Consider the following 19691-nt stretch of genomic DNA (forward strand, 5'->3'; position numbering starts at 1 on the left):
AAGGTAACATAAATACACTATCACAAACCGGCCACATATACATTTTCTTGTTGTATGAATGTTTCTCAAGTAAAGCCGCCGTGTGGGATTACTGTATGTGTCTGTATGATTTACTGTACTTTTTTGTGCGCGCGTATGTATCCTTTACTTCGTCATTTATAGCTGTAGGGTTGGCAGACAAGGACCATTTCTTGATTTGATTACCTGTACATGGTCAATCGAGGAGTTTATCAATTTTCCTCACAGCAGGGCTCCTGTGGGATCCAAGTATAGCCTCAGGTTCTGTCAGGAAAGGAGGACAAAGCAGGTAAAGAGAGAAAGAGCAGTTTAGTTTGAATGGCCAAACATGTGGGCTGTGGACCACATGTAACCACAAGCTCTTTTATCTTTCTTTCTTTCTTTTTTCTCTCAACACACAGTCACACACACTGCACACTGCATGAAAGAAGTGTGGTGGATAGAGATGCGTAATCTCCCCCTGTGGTATTTTATGATGTCTGGGCAATCCTGTGGCTAATCCTACTGTGTCTGTGTGCAATTTTCCATGCAACGGCTATCACCATGAGGCTGCCGGAAATGCTGAAGCAATCAAATTGGATCCACAATATTATAACACAGTTTTAAGATACAGTATGGGAATTGATTCTATATAATTACTTTTATTGGTGTTTTGGCTCAAGAAAAAAATTTAATATTGCAAACAATGTCTGAACAAATCTTCTGAGTCATGAACATTTTGTAAAAACCTGGCAACATTTTGATAATTGTGGTCTTTTTGCACATTGCAAGTTACATCAGCACTATTGATGCCAGTCAAAACTCATCAGTGGAGCACAGCTGCGCAGTCCCGAAACCTCTTAACACCCCCTTGATGAGAAGATGTGTGTTTTCCATCTGCATACTTTGTCCTCTGGTCTCTACTGCGTATTTGATGTTACTGAAGGCGTCGCCGCCTATAGTTTTGTACCCTCTTTAGAGGCATTTGGACAAAAATATCTAAGGGACATTTCTGGTCAGGGGTAAACAAAGTAAATGTCTTAAGAAAGGAGCCTGGGGTTGGGGGGCTGTAAATATGGCAGTTGGTGCTGACACATTCACACGCTAGAGTAAATGCTGCAGTGCGCCCTGCTGTACATGCATGGCTCTCTCGTGACTTGTGGTCACCAGATGTGGTGTAGCTTGATGTAACATGGACTGAGATGCAAATACGAATGAGCTTAGGCAGCAAAGATTGCTTCACATGCAAACAGAAGGACAGAGCATACAACCAGGGATCATTAACATACATTGCATGATCATATATGAATTTGGTGATGTAAAAGAAATATTTCTTATCCCAGCACACTATTATTTATGGTCTGTAAGGTCACACTTACAATGGCATAACATAACTCCTCCTTACTGTCTCCTGAAGCTGGCAGACATTGTCAAACCTAAAGATGGAGAAAATCAATAAAAATGATTGGCACCATTCAGCACAGCTCACTCAACCATTGCACAGCTCTTTTGACATGTCTCCAGCAGTGGTCATAATGTGTTTTAATCACACACCTGTCTCAGAGATATGACAAGTAAAAGAGGAAGGGAGGAGAGTGAGAAAATGAAGACAGAGAAAAGGGATTGAGGGTGAGCAGAGAGGGAAGAGAATAATACAAAAAGCGAAGGATGTGTGAAGCAGCTGAGGACCCAGGCAGTGAGACGACATATTACCTTGAGGTGTCTTCACTGAAAAAGCAGGATGACAAAGTGAAAAGGCAGCAAGAGAAAGCAATATTTTAAGGCTTCATACGTGAGTGTTTTCTTATTTTCTCTTTCAGTTAGAAGATAAAATATGAAAATCCTGCAGCTTACTCATTCATCCTTTTGTGTGTTCACACATGAAAATCTTAAATTGGAATCATATGCTAGGCAGAAAGAAGAGAAAAAGCTGTAAGTAATTTGTGCAAGTCAGGTTAAATTCTTTGAGTATGACTGAGGCACCTTGAGTGTGCCCTCTTCCATTTCCCCTAAATTACTTAGAAAAATAAAATGGGCACATACCATACATACTTTGTGTATTGAATGTGTGCATTGGTGCAGGCATATGGGTGTTTAAGCTCTATGTCCACTGTGTAACCTTCACAGACCTCCTATAGCAGTGGTTTCATTAATCACAGCATAGGTAAAAGATGAAGTAGCTGGGGTAATTGAATCCAGAAGCCATAAGGCCTTGCGTTGCAGATTAGCTGTGACATTGTGACCTCCACCATGAGGCAGCCCTTACAGAAGAGATTACAGTTAAACCCTGCTACATGGGAAGTGAAGAGGGTTGTAATACTATTCTTTCAAGCACCATAAGTGCCTGGACAAACTCTTGATTTTTCAGATATACAGTAGCTAATAATAGTGCCCCTTTTTTGTGCTGCCCAACTGTGTGACCAACTGGATTACTTGATGGCTCTTGTTCTTTGACACATATCACACAGCTGCAGTTTCAAACTCTGAATCAGGCTTAGAAATGTCAACCTCCACTGAATGCTACTGTTTTCAATGAAGCACAAACAGAAGGAAGATATTAAGCTTGAAATTTGTGAAAAATTTCATTTAGGTCTCGAGATAATCTTATGAGTCACTTAAATTAAATATTTGTTTTTCTTTGGTCATTCTGAATTAATAACAGGTTAAATCAGTAGGGCTGAATTGAAACTATGGGGTAGATCAGTAGATAAATATTTGCAGGCACGTAAGAATAGGCCTGCAAAGACAATGTGGCAACAGTGGAAGTCATGGGGCTAAGGTGTGCTCATGCACGAATGGATGCAAAAAACATGTCAAAATGATGAACACAAACTGCCAGAGTGTTCAACCCTGTGGTGGAGAGATAAGAGCCAGTAGTGGGTGAGCTTGGAAACAAGACTTGCTCCAGGTATGGTACCAGTTTGAGGAAGTGCATGGATGGCAACATGTTATGTGGTGTGGAAAGAATTTGAGTGCATGATCAGTAGTGTGAACTGCTGAAAATGTCTGTTGGGAAATGCCAGAAATGCCCTGTAAACGACTCACACAAGTAAACAATGAAAGATTAAACAGCAAAACAAACAAGTCTGTTACTTCCTGTCATGTAAATGTATTTTTTTTTTACCAAGTCTTTGTTGAGGCAAGTGTTACAAACTCATGATGATGTGTTCACTTTTGATATTATGCATTAAAAGGCAGTGCAGAATACATATATATATATATATATATATATATATATATATATATATATATATATATATATACACATAGTATACTGTGCATTAGATGCTATTAAATGAGCTGAATCTAGAATGTTTTTGCAAAATTTAACAAAGAGATTAAAGGTTGTGAACTAGATTTTAATATTAACAACATTTATAATATTTAATTTTTGGTATTATTATTTTAAAAAGCCAGCTGCAGCACAAACAGTCTGTAATTACAATTTGTCTAAAAAAAGTAGGTGGTAATGCACCTGAAGCTGTACTTTACTTTTTTTCTCCACTCGAGCAGTTATGTTATAACAATAACTAGCTAGCCAGCTTCAAGGTCTCATATAGCTCTGTCACCCATTGAGCTCATTCAATAGTCAAAGTGATCAGAGATCAGATAAGCTCTGCAACAACTTGTTGAACCCTCTGAACGACTATTTGTGATGAAGTCACTGCAGTCACTTTTTTTCTGTTGTTGAGACTGGAAGAGTGACAATTCATTTCAGTGTAACTTTAGCTGTCAGTTTTTCAGGTGATGGGTCTTATGAGTCCACAGACAGATAACTCATGTTCACTTGGGAGGACTAAATCTAGTGTATGTGTCTGGAAGAGATGAATCCATTTACACATTTTTAAAATCTTGCTAGAATGCTTTTTAAACAACCTCCCGGGGTGATGTGAACATTTGGAGTTGAGTCCCTCTCAATTTCTTCTTGGATGCATTAACACTTAGCAATTGATATCTGATAGTTGTCTGATACTTTGCCTTCAGTTGATGCAGCTTAACAATTCTTGAACACACAAACATAATGTACATACTGTATATACATTACTATACTCTGATGAGCCACAACATTAAGACCACTGGCAGGTGAAGTGAGTAACACTAAGCATTTTATCACAATGCAATATTCATTTGGGAAACCCTGAGTCCTGGCATTCGTGTGGTTTCCAATTGACACGCACCACCATTTACAAGAACTCCAGATCCCAGTCTGATCAAGCATCAGTGGGACATGCTGAAACAAGTGAGATCCAGGCCTCACCTTGCAACCCACAGGACTCAAAGGTTTTGCCGCCAGCGTCCTGTTATGAGACACAACAGGACATCCTCAGAGGTTCTGGTTCATGCTTTAACAGACCTGAGCCGCATAATATTAATAGTGTGCCCTCCTTGGATTAGACTCGTTCCAATATGTCCCACGGATGCTAGATTGGATAGGGATCTGGGATATTTGGAGGACAGGGCAATGCCTCAAGTTATTTGTCACGTTCCCTGGGCCATTTCCTGAGCAGTTTTGTGGTGTGTCAGGACACCATGAGGTTGTGTACTTGTGTAATGTTGTTTGGGTACAATCAATGTTACATCTGGGTGAATATAAACAGCAGCACAAGATGGTGATGATAATGTTTTTTATTCTACACATTAAAAGTTGAACAACTGACAAACTCTGTCCATCCACTTTGACTGTGTTTGAGTACCAAGCATCAACCATGTAGTTGAAACTGACTCCTGCAGTTGAGTTGTGCTGTTGGTTCAGGAAACAGTTTCACCGGTCGAGTGCTACAGCTTGATCCGAGATGTTGTGGTGGAGACAGTCTCAGTCTCTGATTTCCCGTTGCTTGGCCCATTTCGTCCATTTCATTTTCTTTCCACCAGATATTAGCCAGAAGCAGCCTTAAGTCCAAGCTGGGCTCACATGGCTCCCAATCCTGGTCTGGCTGGTCAAAAGGTGCAGTGGGCAGTGGTCGTCCCAAAGTCTGTTGAGCTCAATCCAAAACCTGCGCTTTTTTCTTCAATGCTGTTGAATTAATTTCTGTCTCTAAAAGTTAAAAGTAAGTAAATCTAAATAGGCAACTGGCTGCTGAATTTGCATGCACCATCGTTGCCATGGTTTTATCCTCAGCACTGACAAAAGGATGACACACACTTACCCATTAACACGGAAATCAATAGAATAAAATACCTTTGACCTCAATTTCAAAGTTAAAAATCTCCTTTCTTTTTCAAAGACACCATTCATGTTTGATTCTCTCTGGCTCATTCGGCCTTGGTAGCACCACAACTCAACTCAAATTACTGATGAAAAGGTGGCACAGACCATTCGATTGAATCTTAATTCCTCTTGATGTCACAAAAAAAAAACACTGAAAAGTAAAATTTGACGAAGCTTTGCCCTTTTAATGTACCGCACCCCTGACCTTTTGTTCTGTAGCCTGTCGAGTCATGTTGCCATCATGGATCTGATGTTTCCTGTCTGCTTTAGTTGTGGCTCAGTTGATGCTGTTGTGTGTGTGAGCGTGTTTTTATTTTTTTATTTGTGGTGTGGGGGGTGCGAAGACAACGACCCACATACTGTAGCACACCTCCTCCAGTCACGCTGATACTAATTTGACACATACAAGGACAAACTCGCAGACACTCGCACACACCCACGCACATAGAGACACACACACACACAGAGGATGAGTCATTGCTCGATCCTTAATTAGGACCATTTAAGCATGTTATGTGTGTCTCGCTTACACGCTCCTCTTTCCCTCCCTAATTCCTTCTGCTCCTCGCTACTTCCTCGTCTTCCAGGCTGGATAATTATAGAAAAAGTTGTGGCCACGGAGTGGCATCGACCACCGCTCCCCCTGTCTTCTGCCTCTTCTTTTTTTACACTTTTTCAAGGTAGTGTACCTCCTGAGATATAAGATGTGGGCACTGGGTTGAAACAATCTATGTGGCACAGAGAGACAAGGAAGAGAAAGAGAAAGTAGGGGTTTGACGACTGATTTATCTGATGCGTTGGAGTGTGTGAATGGTGCATGGATACAGTCAATAGAAGAATAGGGGGTAGAAAGACTGAATGTGTTGAGAGAAACAGTACAGATTGTATAGGGTGTGTTATGCAGAGTATGTATTTTCTGAAATCATGTACCCACAGAACATACTGTATGTTTACATTGTACTGTATATATTAGTATATTTATCATAGTTTTTATTTTGATGATTAAAAACAGGTTACATCTTATTAAAAAAACATAACTAGAAAAGAAAAATAATTTGATTTTATAAATGCCATTTGCACTCAGCAACATACATATTGATTTAATATTGATTATTTGAAATTTTGTGAGCACAGTGACCGTAAAATTGGTAGGTCTTGGGTGCTCTGACTGAGTGGGTGCCTCCAAATGTACCTGCTGTTGTGGTTCGTGTATGTGAAACATCCCAAGAAGATAAGGTGGCATGTACTGCACAATGGGGGATGTGGTGATGAATAAATGCAGACGGATTTTTGAAATTTCGACATAATTTTTAATGCCAACTTAAAAGCAACTACTTGCGGGGGAATTAGTTCTGCCTAAAGTGATGTATTATAATATATAAGATAAGTATTAAATAGCTCAGCAGTATCACTGTTAGAGTGTTTGGTCAGTAACACGTCTCTCATCCCCCTGCTCATGCAGTAAAAAAGAAAATAAATGTTCTGCTATGCCTGCCCACTTTATCCTATCAGGACAGAGAACTCTCAGAGAGCAGGATCCTCCTACACGAGCAATGGCTGAACAGGGAATACTACCAATTCCAGTGGTCCTGGTGACAGGACCACCAAACAGGTCAAGCGATGAAATCATTTGAAGAAAAGAAAGAGGCAAATTGAGCTGACTACATAAAAAGAAAGGAGCTTTGCAAGTGTGGTGACGTAGAGAGGAGGAAGGGGACTGCTAACTGCAAAACGGACAGGAAGTCAGTGAAAATAATGACTACTCTTACAGCAGCTTTAACAAAATCACCAAAGTGGCAGCACATTGACGTGGTTCTGAGACGTATATTTGTAGCGCTAGTCAAAGATCCAATTTACACCAAAATATCATCAACTCGCCTTGCTCTGCCTCATTTGAGTGAACATCCCATGTGTTTGTGCCTTGCCTCCCACTTGTGCTGGGAATAAAAATACCAAACACAGGGGCAAAGTTGATTTCAAGGTCTGAGCACTGAGCACTGATTGCACTGATTGTGGCACTGCTGCAGAAATACACCCAATAGTCCATAATCACATAATCAACAGCCCACTAATTATTTTGATTAGAGGAGAGGGGCCACTGATCCATAGAGTTTATTTTTAATATTAAATAGATATAGATTTGTTATATTACCTAAAATCAGATGGTAGTATTCAAGTAATAACTGTAGTCATAACAGCCTATAACTTTACTAAACACCAGGCTGTAAAGTAATATTTCTTTTCTGTTTTAAGTATTTACGAACTCAAAAGGTTCCAATAACAGGTAGTTAAATAAGCAAAAAAGTGTACCTCCTACCTCACTTCTGGATTAGCAAACAAAAAGAAACAGCTATGGAAAATAAAGTTAGAAATGAAGAGAATAAATCACAGATGCATATCGATAGTCGACTGCACAACAGTCTAGCACTTTGAAGATTGTGTCTTCAGTAAATACGTAATAACAGATGAGCATTTCCATCTAGAAACAATAGGTATTCTTCTGAAAGGGCTGACTCATATAACTAAACTGCACTTGTTCAAATACTTTGTGTTTTATTTGATATAAAAGCAGAGTTCAGACCACAAAATCCGCCTCCACAGACAAAATAAATCAAAGAACTCTAAGCTTTCTAACAATCACAGGATTAAATTTAAAAAGACCGTAAAGTTGCAAGTTCAGGAGAATCAGCAGCTGGCAGAGCGTTAACGCTGCTAAGTTTAGGGCTCCAATTCCCACTCAAGCCTCCAGGAATATCACTGGACTGTGAGGCAGTTTTTCAGTGGCGGCCCCAATCGAAATTCAGGTCACATCGTGTCCGTGTATCCAGAAAAACGTTCCGTCGCCACAGTACAGTATAATACAAATGTCTGCAAAACTAAAAACAGCTTTTCATGGGCGCCACACACAGACTGCTAATTGGATTATCACAATTATAACCATTAGGTAGAATCAAATTTAAAGTGTAATATTATTTTGGTGCCATTCATGTGCATTTTTGGCACCCGCAGTGGGAAACAGGACAAACTGCTCTGGGTTGACAGCTGTTATTAGAATAAATGGGCTGCCATGTTTGGCTTCCTCATCCATGTCTAATGCATCCAAGTTCCCACAGGAATAAATACAGTTAATTAGAAAAACTAACTTTGAATTTGAGGTCAAAAGTCAAGCATAAAATGTGCCTGTGAGCCTAAAAGTTAGTCAGGCAAAAGAGAATTTGATTTTATTTGTGGTTTGTTATGTGTTAGTGCCTCTATCTGTATTTGTTTGAGTGTATGTGTGTGCATGTGTGCGCCCAGGCAGAATCTTCTTCTACCAATTAGCCATGACACAGCTGTGCTTTCCCCTCCTCATCTGCTCCTCAGTGGGTTTCATCTGAACAATAATCTGCTTTAGATACTGCCGCGCTGCCTCCAAAGCTCACTCGTCATCAATATCCATCATTCCAACACCAACTGCAAGCTCGTATACACACACATGCACACACGCAGGTAACACACATTCAGCAGAAAAGGAAGAATCAGATTCAAAATGCAAGTCATTACTCTGCTTCTCTCTCTCACATTCAGCTCTGTTGATATATGGTCGTGTGATGTGTTGTGGCACAGTGACGTTTTACCTCTTTGAAGTAGGCGAGGCCCCGAAAATATTCTTCTTATGTAACTGTCCCTGTTGCAAGGCCGCACGGGGCTATGTGAGGCAAAGCTTGCTTCCCAATGTGCACTTGTGCTTGTGTTGCGTGTGTGTGTCTGTGCATAGAGTATGTAAGCACTTATCTGTATGTGCTCGACGGCCTGCGTGTTTGAGAGACAGACTACGCTCTTTCCTCCGTGAATTATGCAGACCAGGATGAGGGTGCTGGGCGGGGAAGATCCGGCAGTTACACAGCTTTTGAATTAGAAGAGTCAAAACACCCGACAGAAAACACAATCACATAAAACAGAATGGTGTGGAGAGGATGAGAAAGGAGCAGCTGTATTGGAAGGAAAGCTGGAGAGAGTGAGACAGGAAGTGAGACAGAGGGCGGAATGAGGGAAGGGCTTAGAAAATGGATTGCACTGAGACCACTAAAAAGGGAAAGAACACAGGGGGTAAGAGAGAATGAGACTCCTGGGTTTGTAGGGTTCATGGTGTCTTAAAGGTGATGTTCAGTGGTATAATGAGAAAGAGTACAGAAAGGAAACCAGAAGAGGAAAAAGGAGCAACACAAGCAAGATTAGGGCACGAAATTCCTTTGAGAGTTTGGCAATAACTTTAATATCTACAGTAGCTTCTCCTGTACATAGACTTGCCATGTGCAAAGCAGCCCACCTGCTTAATATGCATAATTTCCCTAAATAGCCTGTGATTAGCAGGCAAGGAGCCAGTTTTTTGTGTGGAACAGTAGGGGGTTTATCAGTGAAACACACTCTCTCTCTATCTTTCTCTCTCTCTATCTATCGCTCCCTCTCTCTCTCTCTCTCTCTCTCTCTTACGCGCACACACACACACACACGTCAATGCCAGGGGAACAGAGCACAAAGCACAAAGTGGGTTGGTTATTTTTGGTACAGGCATTTTTTTAAACCCTTTCTACCATAATTAGAAAGCATTAAGTGTCTTGACAGTACAGTCAAGAGACACATCTGCACCTTGATAACAAATTTGGATTCAAAGATCAATTCAAAGGTCTTGTTGATGTGATGAAGCCCAGTTTTTGACTCTCCTCCTTATGTTTTTTCTATCCTTTGCTTCTCTCCTTCTTCTTCACATTTCTAACCCTGTTGTTCATCCCTGTTTTCCTCTCTACAATCACACTGCACCCTGTGTGTCTCCTGCTCCCCGCTTGTTTTCTTGTGCAGGTATTGGTCAGGGTGTGCCAGTGGTGGCTCTCATCGTCGAAGGAGGCCCGAATGTCATCTCAATTGTGCTGGAGTACCTCAGGGACACACCTCCTGTCCCTGTGGTGGTGTGTGACGGCAGCGGAAGAGCGTCAGACATCTTGGCCTTCGGACACAAATACTCCGAGGAGGGAGGGTATGCGCTCACATGTGCTAATGTACTAATAAAAATTGTATCCGGTGTGGAAAATCAGTTATGCTGTGTAAAATGTCTTCCTTAGATTGTTTGTAAACAGAAATTCTGAAAATATTTTCTTGTTTAAGTCCCATTATCAAATATAACAAGCAAACAATGTCTTGCTTATTGTACAGTACATAGCAGCAACAGTGTAAAGGGCCGTCCACACCAAGAATGATCACTATAACAATAGCTATAAAGATAGTGATGTGAGCATCCACACTGATGAACGATAAAATTGTGTGCTGGCAGTTTTGGAAAATAGATATTAATTACCTGTTACTGCTGTATGTTACACAGAGAAGCAAAAAAAAAGTTTATTCATACATGCCTGAATCAACATCAGTTATCTCCATGATTGTTATAAAGGAAATCAAAACAAACTTCAGAGACTTAATACACGTTATATACGCTTTTCTTAAGTTGTATAAATATCCAAGACTGAGTTACAAGAGTAGCTGTGTTTCCTCAATGCCATCAATTAGCTCACATAAAGGAGGCTGGCTACAGTTAGAAACATATATTACACTCACTCCTGCATCATTATTTTGTCAGAAAATGTCCCCAAAATCAAGCTAAGTGATGGCCCTATAAATTTAGATGGATTCTGCATCTTTTGTGATACAAGTCTGCAACTTTTTCTGAAATGTGCTGATGCATTGCTTTAATAAAAAAACAAACATTTTGGGTTATGGGTTTTCTCATGAGTCACACATTGAGTTCAGAGGTGTTTTTACAGCCTCATATATCCAGTTACAGATTATTGTAAACCTACAGAATCACATCTCACCAAGGACTCAGAGAAAGTAATGCTGAGAGCTACAGTCAACCTTGTTTTCACTTACTGACAAACAAATCAAATTTTCCTGCTTCCCCCTCACCATTTTCTTCCCCTTACCTCTATATGACCCCCTTCCTGAGTCTCTCTTTTTTTATTCCTTTGCCTCTGCAGCATAATTAACGAGTCTCTAAGAGACCAGTTGCTGGTGACCATCCAGAAGACTTTCACCTACAGCCGCACACAGGCCCAACATCTGTTCATCATCCTCATGGAGTGCATGAAGAAGAAGGAACTGGTGAGTGTCACTTTAACACATGTGCATGGACACGTCCCAGGTATCACACATGCACAAATTTGTCCAGGTGTGAGTGTATTTGCAGAAGCAGAGAAAGCAAAGATATGAGCAGTATCTACACAAAACACTGAAGAAGAAAAGACTTACATAGACGGATGCACATAAACACTTTCTCTCTCTCACACACGCACACACCATTAAACCACTAATAACACCAATATCACATTTCACTTATGTTTTGATGTCTCTGCTGTATGAAGAAAAATGAAAAATATGTGAGGGAGTAACAAAATGGATTTGTCAAATGAAGCTTGCTCATCATGAAACTTTTATTGAAGCAATTATTACCCCATCTTTTATGCATGGCGTGTAATGTTAAGTGGATGTAAATGTATTCAGATGACGTTCAGGACCAAATGGCCTCCACCTTGAGAGTCTTTACCCCTTTGGCAGTGGTTAACTCAAGAAAAACGTCTTGTCAACTGGGGGTTGTCACAGACATCACCTCTCCCCGAGGGGACAGTCTCAGTCCCTTTGGAGCACTGTCAGTCACATCAACCTCTTATTAATGCAGTTAAATGCTGTCTGTGTAGAGGTGATGTGTGTCTTCCATGATTGCATGTTTGTTTATCATGGTACATTTTAACACAGTAGCAGGGGGCACGGTGCTTGCTTGCGATCCAAAGACTTTGCCATAGCAGTACATGCAGTGCACATGCAAACACCCACACACAACCCTACACTCATTCACAAGATAATAGTGTAGCACATCCTCTATGCTGCAAACAAACAGCTAGCAGCTTTTACAGTATCTGAGCTCTGCAGCATCTCAGACTTATTTATTACTTGGATGCTCTCGCCTCAACTCACTTTGAACATAGCGTACAATGTCTTTTGTAAGGAGGGGAATACTTGCCAGATCAGTGACTGTTGGTACTGCTGGCAGCTAGGGGCATTTCCAAAATAAATTTGTAATTAGTTGCATAAACATCTAAGCCATATTTAATCATGAATTTTGGAGTAACAGTGCTAAACTAGAATACGGTTTAGCATCTGTTTGGGCCTTGAGACACCAATGTCGGGGCCGATGGTGAGTGTCTGTGGCCTCGTTGCAGTGTGTTGCGCTCCATTTGCACTAGTTGGCCCTTGTTGGCTGCTTTTTGGACGATTGAGATTGCAGAACCGGTGGCGCTAACCAAAAAATTCACCCATTTAGCATATTTACTCCTTGTTTTTCACCTCCGCATTTTCACTGGTGCCATTTGCAACATTTGATCAGACATATTCTTGATTTAAAGTAGTAATATTAGCGAGAGTGGTGTCAAAAAACGCTATTTAATCCTAACAACACAGTCCTGAGTCTTCTGGTTTCCCTTTTCAAATGGTGTACAGATAATAATAGTATAGATAGATAGATAATACAGATAATACAGATTACCGCTATCTTGTGGTATTTCCTCTCATGCAATCGCAGAACATACTAGGTAGTTGGTCTGCTGTAGTCTTTGCGGTGTGTTCAAATGCAGCTTTTTGGCCGAGACACAGTCCACATGAGACGACGCAACAGTCAGCCTTCACCGCAGCTAGTTCTATGATGTTGGTTTGGTGCATCTTTAACGTTTGAAATGACGCTATGGTCTTCTCTGTTTGTAAAAATACTGTAGGTTAATTGTTTTCATTGTTTGTCAGTTATTATGACAATTGTTACACAACGAGTCACCCAAAACACAAATACAGAAACATGCACACACATAGTGCACGTTGTATTTGCAGGCAGCCCAGCATTGGTCATGGTTGTGTAGCGTGAAAGTGGATTGATCGCATCCTCGGTGGGGTTCCAGTGGCTGACTGATGCTCACACTGATGGATCTTCTGAACACAATACACCAGAGCAGAACAATGGGGTGTGAATCATTCAGCAGGAGCAGCTGTAGAGGCCAGATAATCAGATGCTGCCTCTCTCCAAACTTACAAAACTGTTAACTCATACTACATACTGAAGCTGAGCACTGAGAGTGTGTTTCGCAGCATTATAAAAGTTCCCCAACCCTGCTTCACCTTTACATTAATATTTCTGCATTTTATTGGCCAATTAGGCATTTCTCTCATAATCCATTTACTGCCAGTGAGGTAGGATGCTGTGCTTCATGTAGTATGTATGAATGTGAAAATAAAAAGTCATCTGTGGCTTATAACTTGAACAATGCCATAAAACATTTACCCAGACATGAAACTTTGAAAGCATACTCCCTTATGAGTAGACACAATCCTCCTACTTGTACAGTCTTTTTTCTTTGAACACATACTGCAGTTATTATTGCCCTTGCACCACGCAGAGAATCTCAAAAAGCCAAAGTTTATTATGTTTGTGGGAGAAAGAGAGATAGATGTCTCACCTCTCTGCTGTCTGGCACCTCTCCTGTTTATCAGGCTGATAGGCATCACAGGGGTTCCCTCCTGATCACACTCCACGATCAGCCACAGATTCAAGTGTGTATGTGTGTGAGATTAGAGGGTAGTAACCGTGAAAGAGGAAGAGAAAATACGAATGAGCAAAAGAGAGTTCCAGAAACAATCTTGTCATGCTCGGCTCAAGACCCTAAAGTGGACCGAACACATTTCCCTTTGTGGTTAACTGATTTTGTTAGAGAATATGTAAAGTTTGGCCTAATAGTGAGGTCATTAATGAGCAGGAGTCCTTCAAAAATCCTGTTTGGACTCCTGTTTCATTTTGCTCTGAGGGAGCTTCCTCTTTTTTTCTAATACAGCCTGTGTTAAAGTTGCTCTCTTGATCCCTAATCAGACTGAACCACTTTTCAAATGTCAAACATTTCAATGCTGCAGGGCAACTTTATAAGAGCAGTGCATCCCTTTTGAGACAGATTGACTTACGGGGTGTAGACTATTGGTATAAAGCATGTCATTGGCCCCCTATTCCCCCTTCCTTCTGCTATCTGCTTGTACTGTTTTCAAAATAGCCATCGATACTTGAAACAGCAACAACCTCCGAGCTAGCCGTTTACATGCTGAAATTGGCAAATCACTCTCACACTACCCTGTTCGCCAACAGCACGAGCATGAACAAGCGAGCAGCTGTGACTTTTTCTTTTGCTGGGATTTAGCCATTTCAATGTCAGGCATCAACTCCACACGTGCAAACCAAGTCTCCCCTGACACTTTTTTGCAGGGGCGCTGTCACTGCATCCTGGGTGAAGTGCTGCCAAAGACAGCTGCGATTTGTTTAAAGACATGCAAACAGCCAGCCAGAGCATATTTTCCCTTATACCAGAATGAGAATTGGTAAAGCCAGAACTTTTTGCAACGCTGACACAGTGCTGTGGAGATACTTTTATGATGAGGCCTAATCGAATCTCTCAGGATGTGATTATAGTTTTATCCTCCATGTTTGCTGTTTACCTGTATGAATATTCAAAATGGCTGCACAGATCTCAAGCTAATTAATTCTCTATCTCAAGAAATCGAGCATTGTCACTGTGACTGTAGTGACTGATTTAAGCTGAAAATGTTGAATCAATAATGGGTACTCAATTATTAATCAGTACATCAGACTGTACTTCAATCAATCAACTGTCTTTCTGTTAAAGATAACATTCAGATCAGTCCTCATCATTTAAAAAAAAAAGACTTGTCCAGCAGCAATTCCACAGTGATTTTACTGATCACTGAAATGCACGCAACTGTATTGTTCAGTAATAAATCGTCCTGACAGTCATGGCAATGATCTTGAAGGCTGAATTCAGGTGTGACTAAATGAACCAGACTCTCATTTTTGAGTTTCCCATAATCATCCTGTGATCACAAGAAAACAAAAGTCGTTTTCACATGATAAATTATCTTGATACCTCAAGTAATTGTCTTTTTGTTTCCTCATCTCGTTCTCAGTTTCTGTAACACCAGATTTCTAAATGTTATCCACACTTACACAATGAGGTCAAACACAGTGAACAACTGTTTATCATATCTAGTTAGCTGACTGGTAGTATGTACGTGGTCTTCGGTGTTGTACTGTAGTGGGAAAAGCCAACTTGTACTGGCAGCATTTGGCTTTTGGCTTTGGCTTCCCTCAGCGCTGCCACAAAGGTATTCCTGAGACAACTGCCGACCACTTTGCACAAACTAAAATAAGAAACTGACAAGTCCCAGGTCCACATAGTATCATTAACAGGGCAATGATAAAAATCTTATAACCTACAAGATTATTGTGTTTTATTCATACATACTGTATGAGTGTAGCTCCTAACGCATCCCTGCTGACCCAGAGAATTATACAACTTTAAAACTGCTGCGCACGAATGACGAGACACTGGAGATGAAAAATGGCTGACATTGCAGGGGAATTGGTGAGATACTTTTATATATTCTGTCACATGTGAAAGGTTAATGCAATACCACTACAATCATGTTCATGTATCTCTTCAGATGTCTTGAGTGTAACTTCTGCTTGAGAGGTCTAGACGTTGCAGTGATACCGTATTACTTCTGTTGTACCTTCCACACAATCCAGAAGCAGTTACAGAAACCTATGTTTGCTCGCCAAGTAGTGTCAAATCCATATTAACACCCAGGTCAAGAGTAGGGTACCGAGAGAGTTGTGTTGACTCACTCACATTGGCAGGAAATGCAGGTTTATCCTGGGTCAGTGCAGTGGTCTGAAATGGGTAAGTATGTGACAGAGACAATGAGAGTGTGTTGGTCTGTGTGCCAGTACGCTAGTGTGTGCTTTCATATTTTTTATTTATGTATTCCTTTTTTTTTGGCTGTGCAGCAGGAAAGCCAGAGAGTGGGAGGAAAAGAGAAAGAGTAAAGGTGACTGGTTGGGGAAATGTTTGAGAGGGAGATTGTGTGTGTGTGTGTGTGTGTGTGTGTGTGTGTGTGTGTGTGTGTGTGTGTGTGTGTGTGTGTGTGTGTGTGTGTGTGTGTGTGTGTGTGTGTGTGTGTGTGTGTGTGTGTGTGTGTGTGTGTGTGTGTGTGTGAAGACCAAGGGAAGGCTGTGTCTTGCTTTTTCCCTTATTTTCAGTTTGTTGGTTTATTCATGTCGACATTTTGCGCTTCAGTTATTTCCCTGTTGTCTCTGCTTTGTTTATCGTTCTCAGGACTATTTATGTTTTATATGGAGAGGCAATAAACTTGCACTCCTTAATGCATTCTCACTGAAGTGTATACATATATTTGCACCTCTGTGTTCTATGTTTGTATCTTTGTTTTACCAGGTGGAACAAGCCTCATAGCCATTTTTGCAGTAATATTTTCATTTCAAAATGCTGCTTTTTAAATAAATTGCTGGGAAGTTAGTTAGGCAGTAAATTATAAAACTAAGAAGTCCTCTTTGCAGCTATAAACAGTCACCCCAATTAACTGCTTTATGCGTTCATTTGTTCTAATTTCAAAGTGTGCTGGCTCATCTCGCTGTAAAAAAATCTCTTATGATAGATGGCAGATTATTAGGTTCCAAGGAGGAAGGAGGGGAAATAATTGCAAAGCTAATCAATGAATAATGTGCTAGCTCGTGAGTTTTATAGAGGAGTAGCAGATGTAGTGTATAGAATATACAGATAATGTGTGATATACAGTAAGTGCAATGAAAAGGAATATTTATGAAAGCAGAGGCCACATTTGCATCAATTTGTTAAGATGATAAGGGTAATTATCTTCCTCATACTTTTTCATCACTTATCTTCTTTCTTTTATCTCTTTTGCACAAAGGTGGAACATTTTCATATGAATGTCAAACAAGCATATTGAAAAGACTACAGGCTACGTGAGAAATATCACAAAGGACTTTGTCGGGTAGCTCTTTTTTTTTTAAAAATGTGTGAATTCAATTCAAGGTGTAATTAAAACAGAAGTGCCTCTCTCCCTCCCCCTCTTCTTCTGCGAGGAGGGGATGCAAGATGAATGTTCTGGTATCTCCCAGCTTGGTATGAATAATTGAGTGTAGAATAGTCCTTATATGTTTAATTCGGATTAAATATTGAGGAGGAACCACCAACCCGCAATTTCCCTCCACCTCCCCTGACAAGAGAGACTAAGAATGAGTGGGAGGACGACGAGGAGAGCAAAAGAGTGACTTAAATGGACCATGAGAGAGAGAGGGAGGGTTTGAGGGGCAGATGAAGGGAGAGAGAGGGAGGGATGGAGGAAATGAGACAAGAAGTAAGAGAGAGGGAAAACAAATTTGGTTTGGGTGAAGAGCAAAATGTGAAAATGGGGTACAGTAAAGAGTTTGAGCCACAAAGAGATAAATATGCTGGAAGAGAGATAATTCCTTGATAATCAGCAGGACAGTGTATCAGTTTATTTCCATCTTTCCTCTGCATCTTTCCGTAAAGACTGTTGGTTTATGGTTTATGCCAGAAAGTAATAAATATACATCTACATATGTTATGCTTAACTTCAAACAGATAAAACCACCAGCAGATCTTTATCAAATCTGAACTGCTACACACTGTACATTGTTAATGGATGGATTGGAGAAGATGGAAGACTCTGTGGACTGTACGAGCGTGTGTGTTAATGTGTGTGTGTGTGTGCGCGCATGTGTGTGGTCCGCCATGTGTAGCAACATCAGCAGGGTCTTTGCCTGTTAAATGAAGATGAATGCTTTCCAATCAGCTTGGCTCATTGCAGCGTGAAGAGCAGTTTTCTGATCCTCTAAGCATGTAGCTAGGCATCTCTGAAGATGCAGGAATCCTCCGACAGAATCCAGTCGTTTGGGAGACACGGCGGTGCTCTTCGTCTTTCATAGCTTACGTCCGTCTTCAATTTGTTGACACTAAATCTCCCTCCTTCTGTCTTCCTCTTCCTCTTTCCTGCCGTCTTCTGTCGGCCCTCCAGATTCCTGCCTCCTCTCGTCCCCCCCTCGTTAACGTTCCCGTTCTCTTCCTCTCTCTTCATTCCTTGTCAACAGAGAGATGGAGTGCGACAGACACAAGTCAGCGCTCTGTCTCTTGCATGTTGACCCCTGAGGTGATGGCTGTTAGTGTAGAGGCAGAGAAAGGTCAAAAAATACATTCAGCATTTAAAGACATTTTAAGCTACATTAACTAAACATGAGATAAACTGAAACATTGAAGCATTGAAAAATGTAATGTACTACAGATGGGTTTATGCTATGAGATTAAAAAAAAGACAAACAAAATATGTTTGCTCACAAGAAGTACTTGAGAGCACCTTCGCTTGTACAATATGATGAAAACAGATGGGGAGAAACCGTCTGTTTACCTTCGCACACACCTAGAGATGACTCTGTGGGATCGTTGGGATTAAATTAGCAACCTTGTGTTGTCATAGCGGTTGTGTTTCTTAGCCTCCTCTGTGTTTCTGAGCCTCCATGAAAACATATCCACAGGGTCACCTTGGGGGTGTGATTGGAGGAAGGGAAGAGGGGGAAGAAGTAGGGAGGGAGTGGGTAAGGATGAAAGGGGGAGGGAGAGTAGCATGCCAGTGGGACATTGGTGTAAGATTAGTGGTTGTAGGTAGGAGGGCAGAAAGATGATGGGTGGAAGCAATGGAGTAGAGGTACAGGTGGAGCCTGGAGGGAGAGGGGAGAATAGAAACAATGGAGAACATCTTCTGTAATCATCATCTATCCCCTATAACACCGTCATCCATCTTTAGTCCTTAAGGCAGCCAAGAGCCATGTGTGTGTGTGTCTTCATTCTGCTATAATGAAAACTGCAGGGTATAAAAAGCATGTGGCCGGAATAGGAACCTGCACTGATTGGTTGAAATTAGTGCTTGCACATGAACACACTCTCTTTCTCTTTATCTCTTTATTCTCTCTCTCTCTCTCTCTCTCTCTCTCTCTCTCTCTCTCTCTCTCTCTCTCTCTCTCTCTCTCAACAAAACAAGATCTTGTTGATCTTGTTAGAAAGCTCTGCATGCATGTAGTTTGACCCTTCAGAGTCAGCGTAGGAGCACACCCAACACCACTCACTCTCTCAGAGGTTGAGAGATGTTACAGTGTTGGAAGTTTATATTAAATGGGGCCACAGTTTTAAATAACGAGGTAAATGTATGTAATGTAGTGATTGCTGAGCAAAAAGCTAATGTTTTTGACTGCTTTGAATGCACCATTTCCAACAGGTTTTTCTACTTTCACAAAGATCTGATGACATTTGTTTATTGGTGATCTGCTTCAGGCACAGCACGCTGGTGTTGTCATAGACTTGTCAATACTGGAATTTCTAACTTTGATACGATACCATGAAAAATATAGATACTCAATACCATGTTCGATAACATTGGGAAAAACTGACATCACTGATGACGTGAAGTTTACAATTTTAATTATAAGAGAAATATATAACAAGGTTTGTGCCCTTTATGTTAA

General features: G+C 40.8%; 1 protein-coding gene across 2 annotated transcripts in view; it reads left to right on the forward strand.

Moving 5' to 3' along the window:
* trpm3 (transient receptor potential cation channel, subfamily M, member 3) overlaps positions 1 to 19691 on the forward strand; it is a 167095-nt gene that overhangs the window by 99352 nt on the left and 48052 nt on the right. For both annotated transcript variants that reach the window (XM_073466053.1, XM_073466054.1), the window contains exons 7-8: positions 10046 to 10220; positions 11215 to 11338. In XM_073466053.1, the coding sequence (XP_073322154.1) occupies positions 10046 to 10220; positions 11215 to 11338 (299 nt within the window). The remainder of the gene's footprint in view (positions 1 to 10045; positions 10221 to 11214; positions 11339 to 19691) is intronic.

The sequence above is a fragment of the Pagrus major genome, chromosome 5 (assembly GCF_040436345.1).
Source record: "Pagrus major chromosome 5, Pma_NU_1.0".
NCBI lineage: Eukaryota > Metazoa > Chordata > Actinopteri > Spariformes > Sparidae > Pagrus > Pagrus major.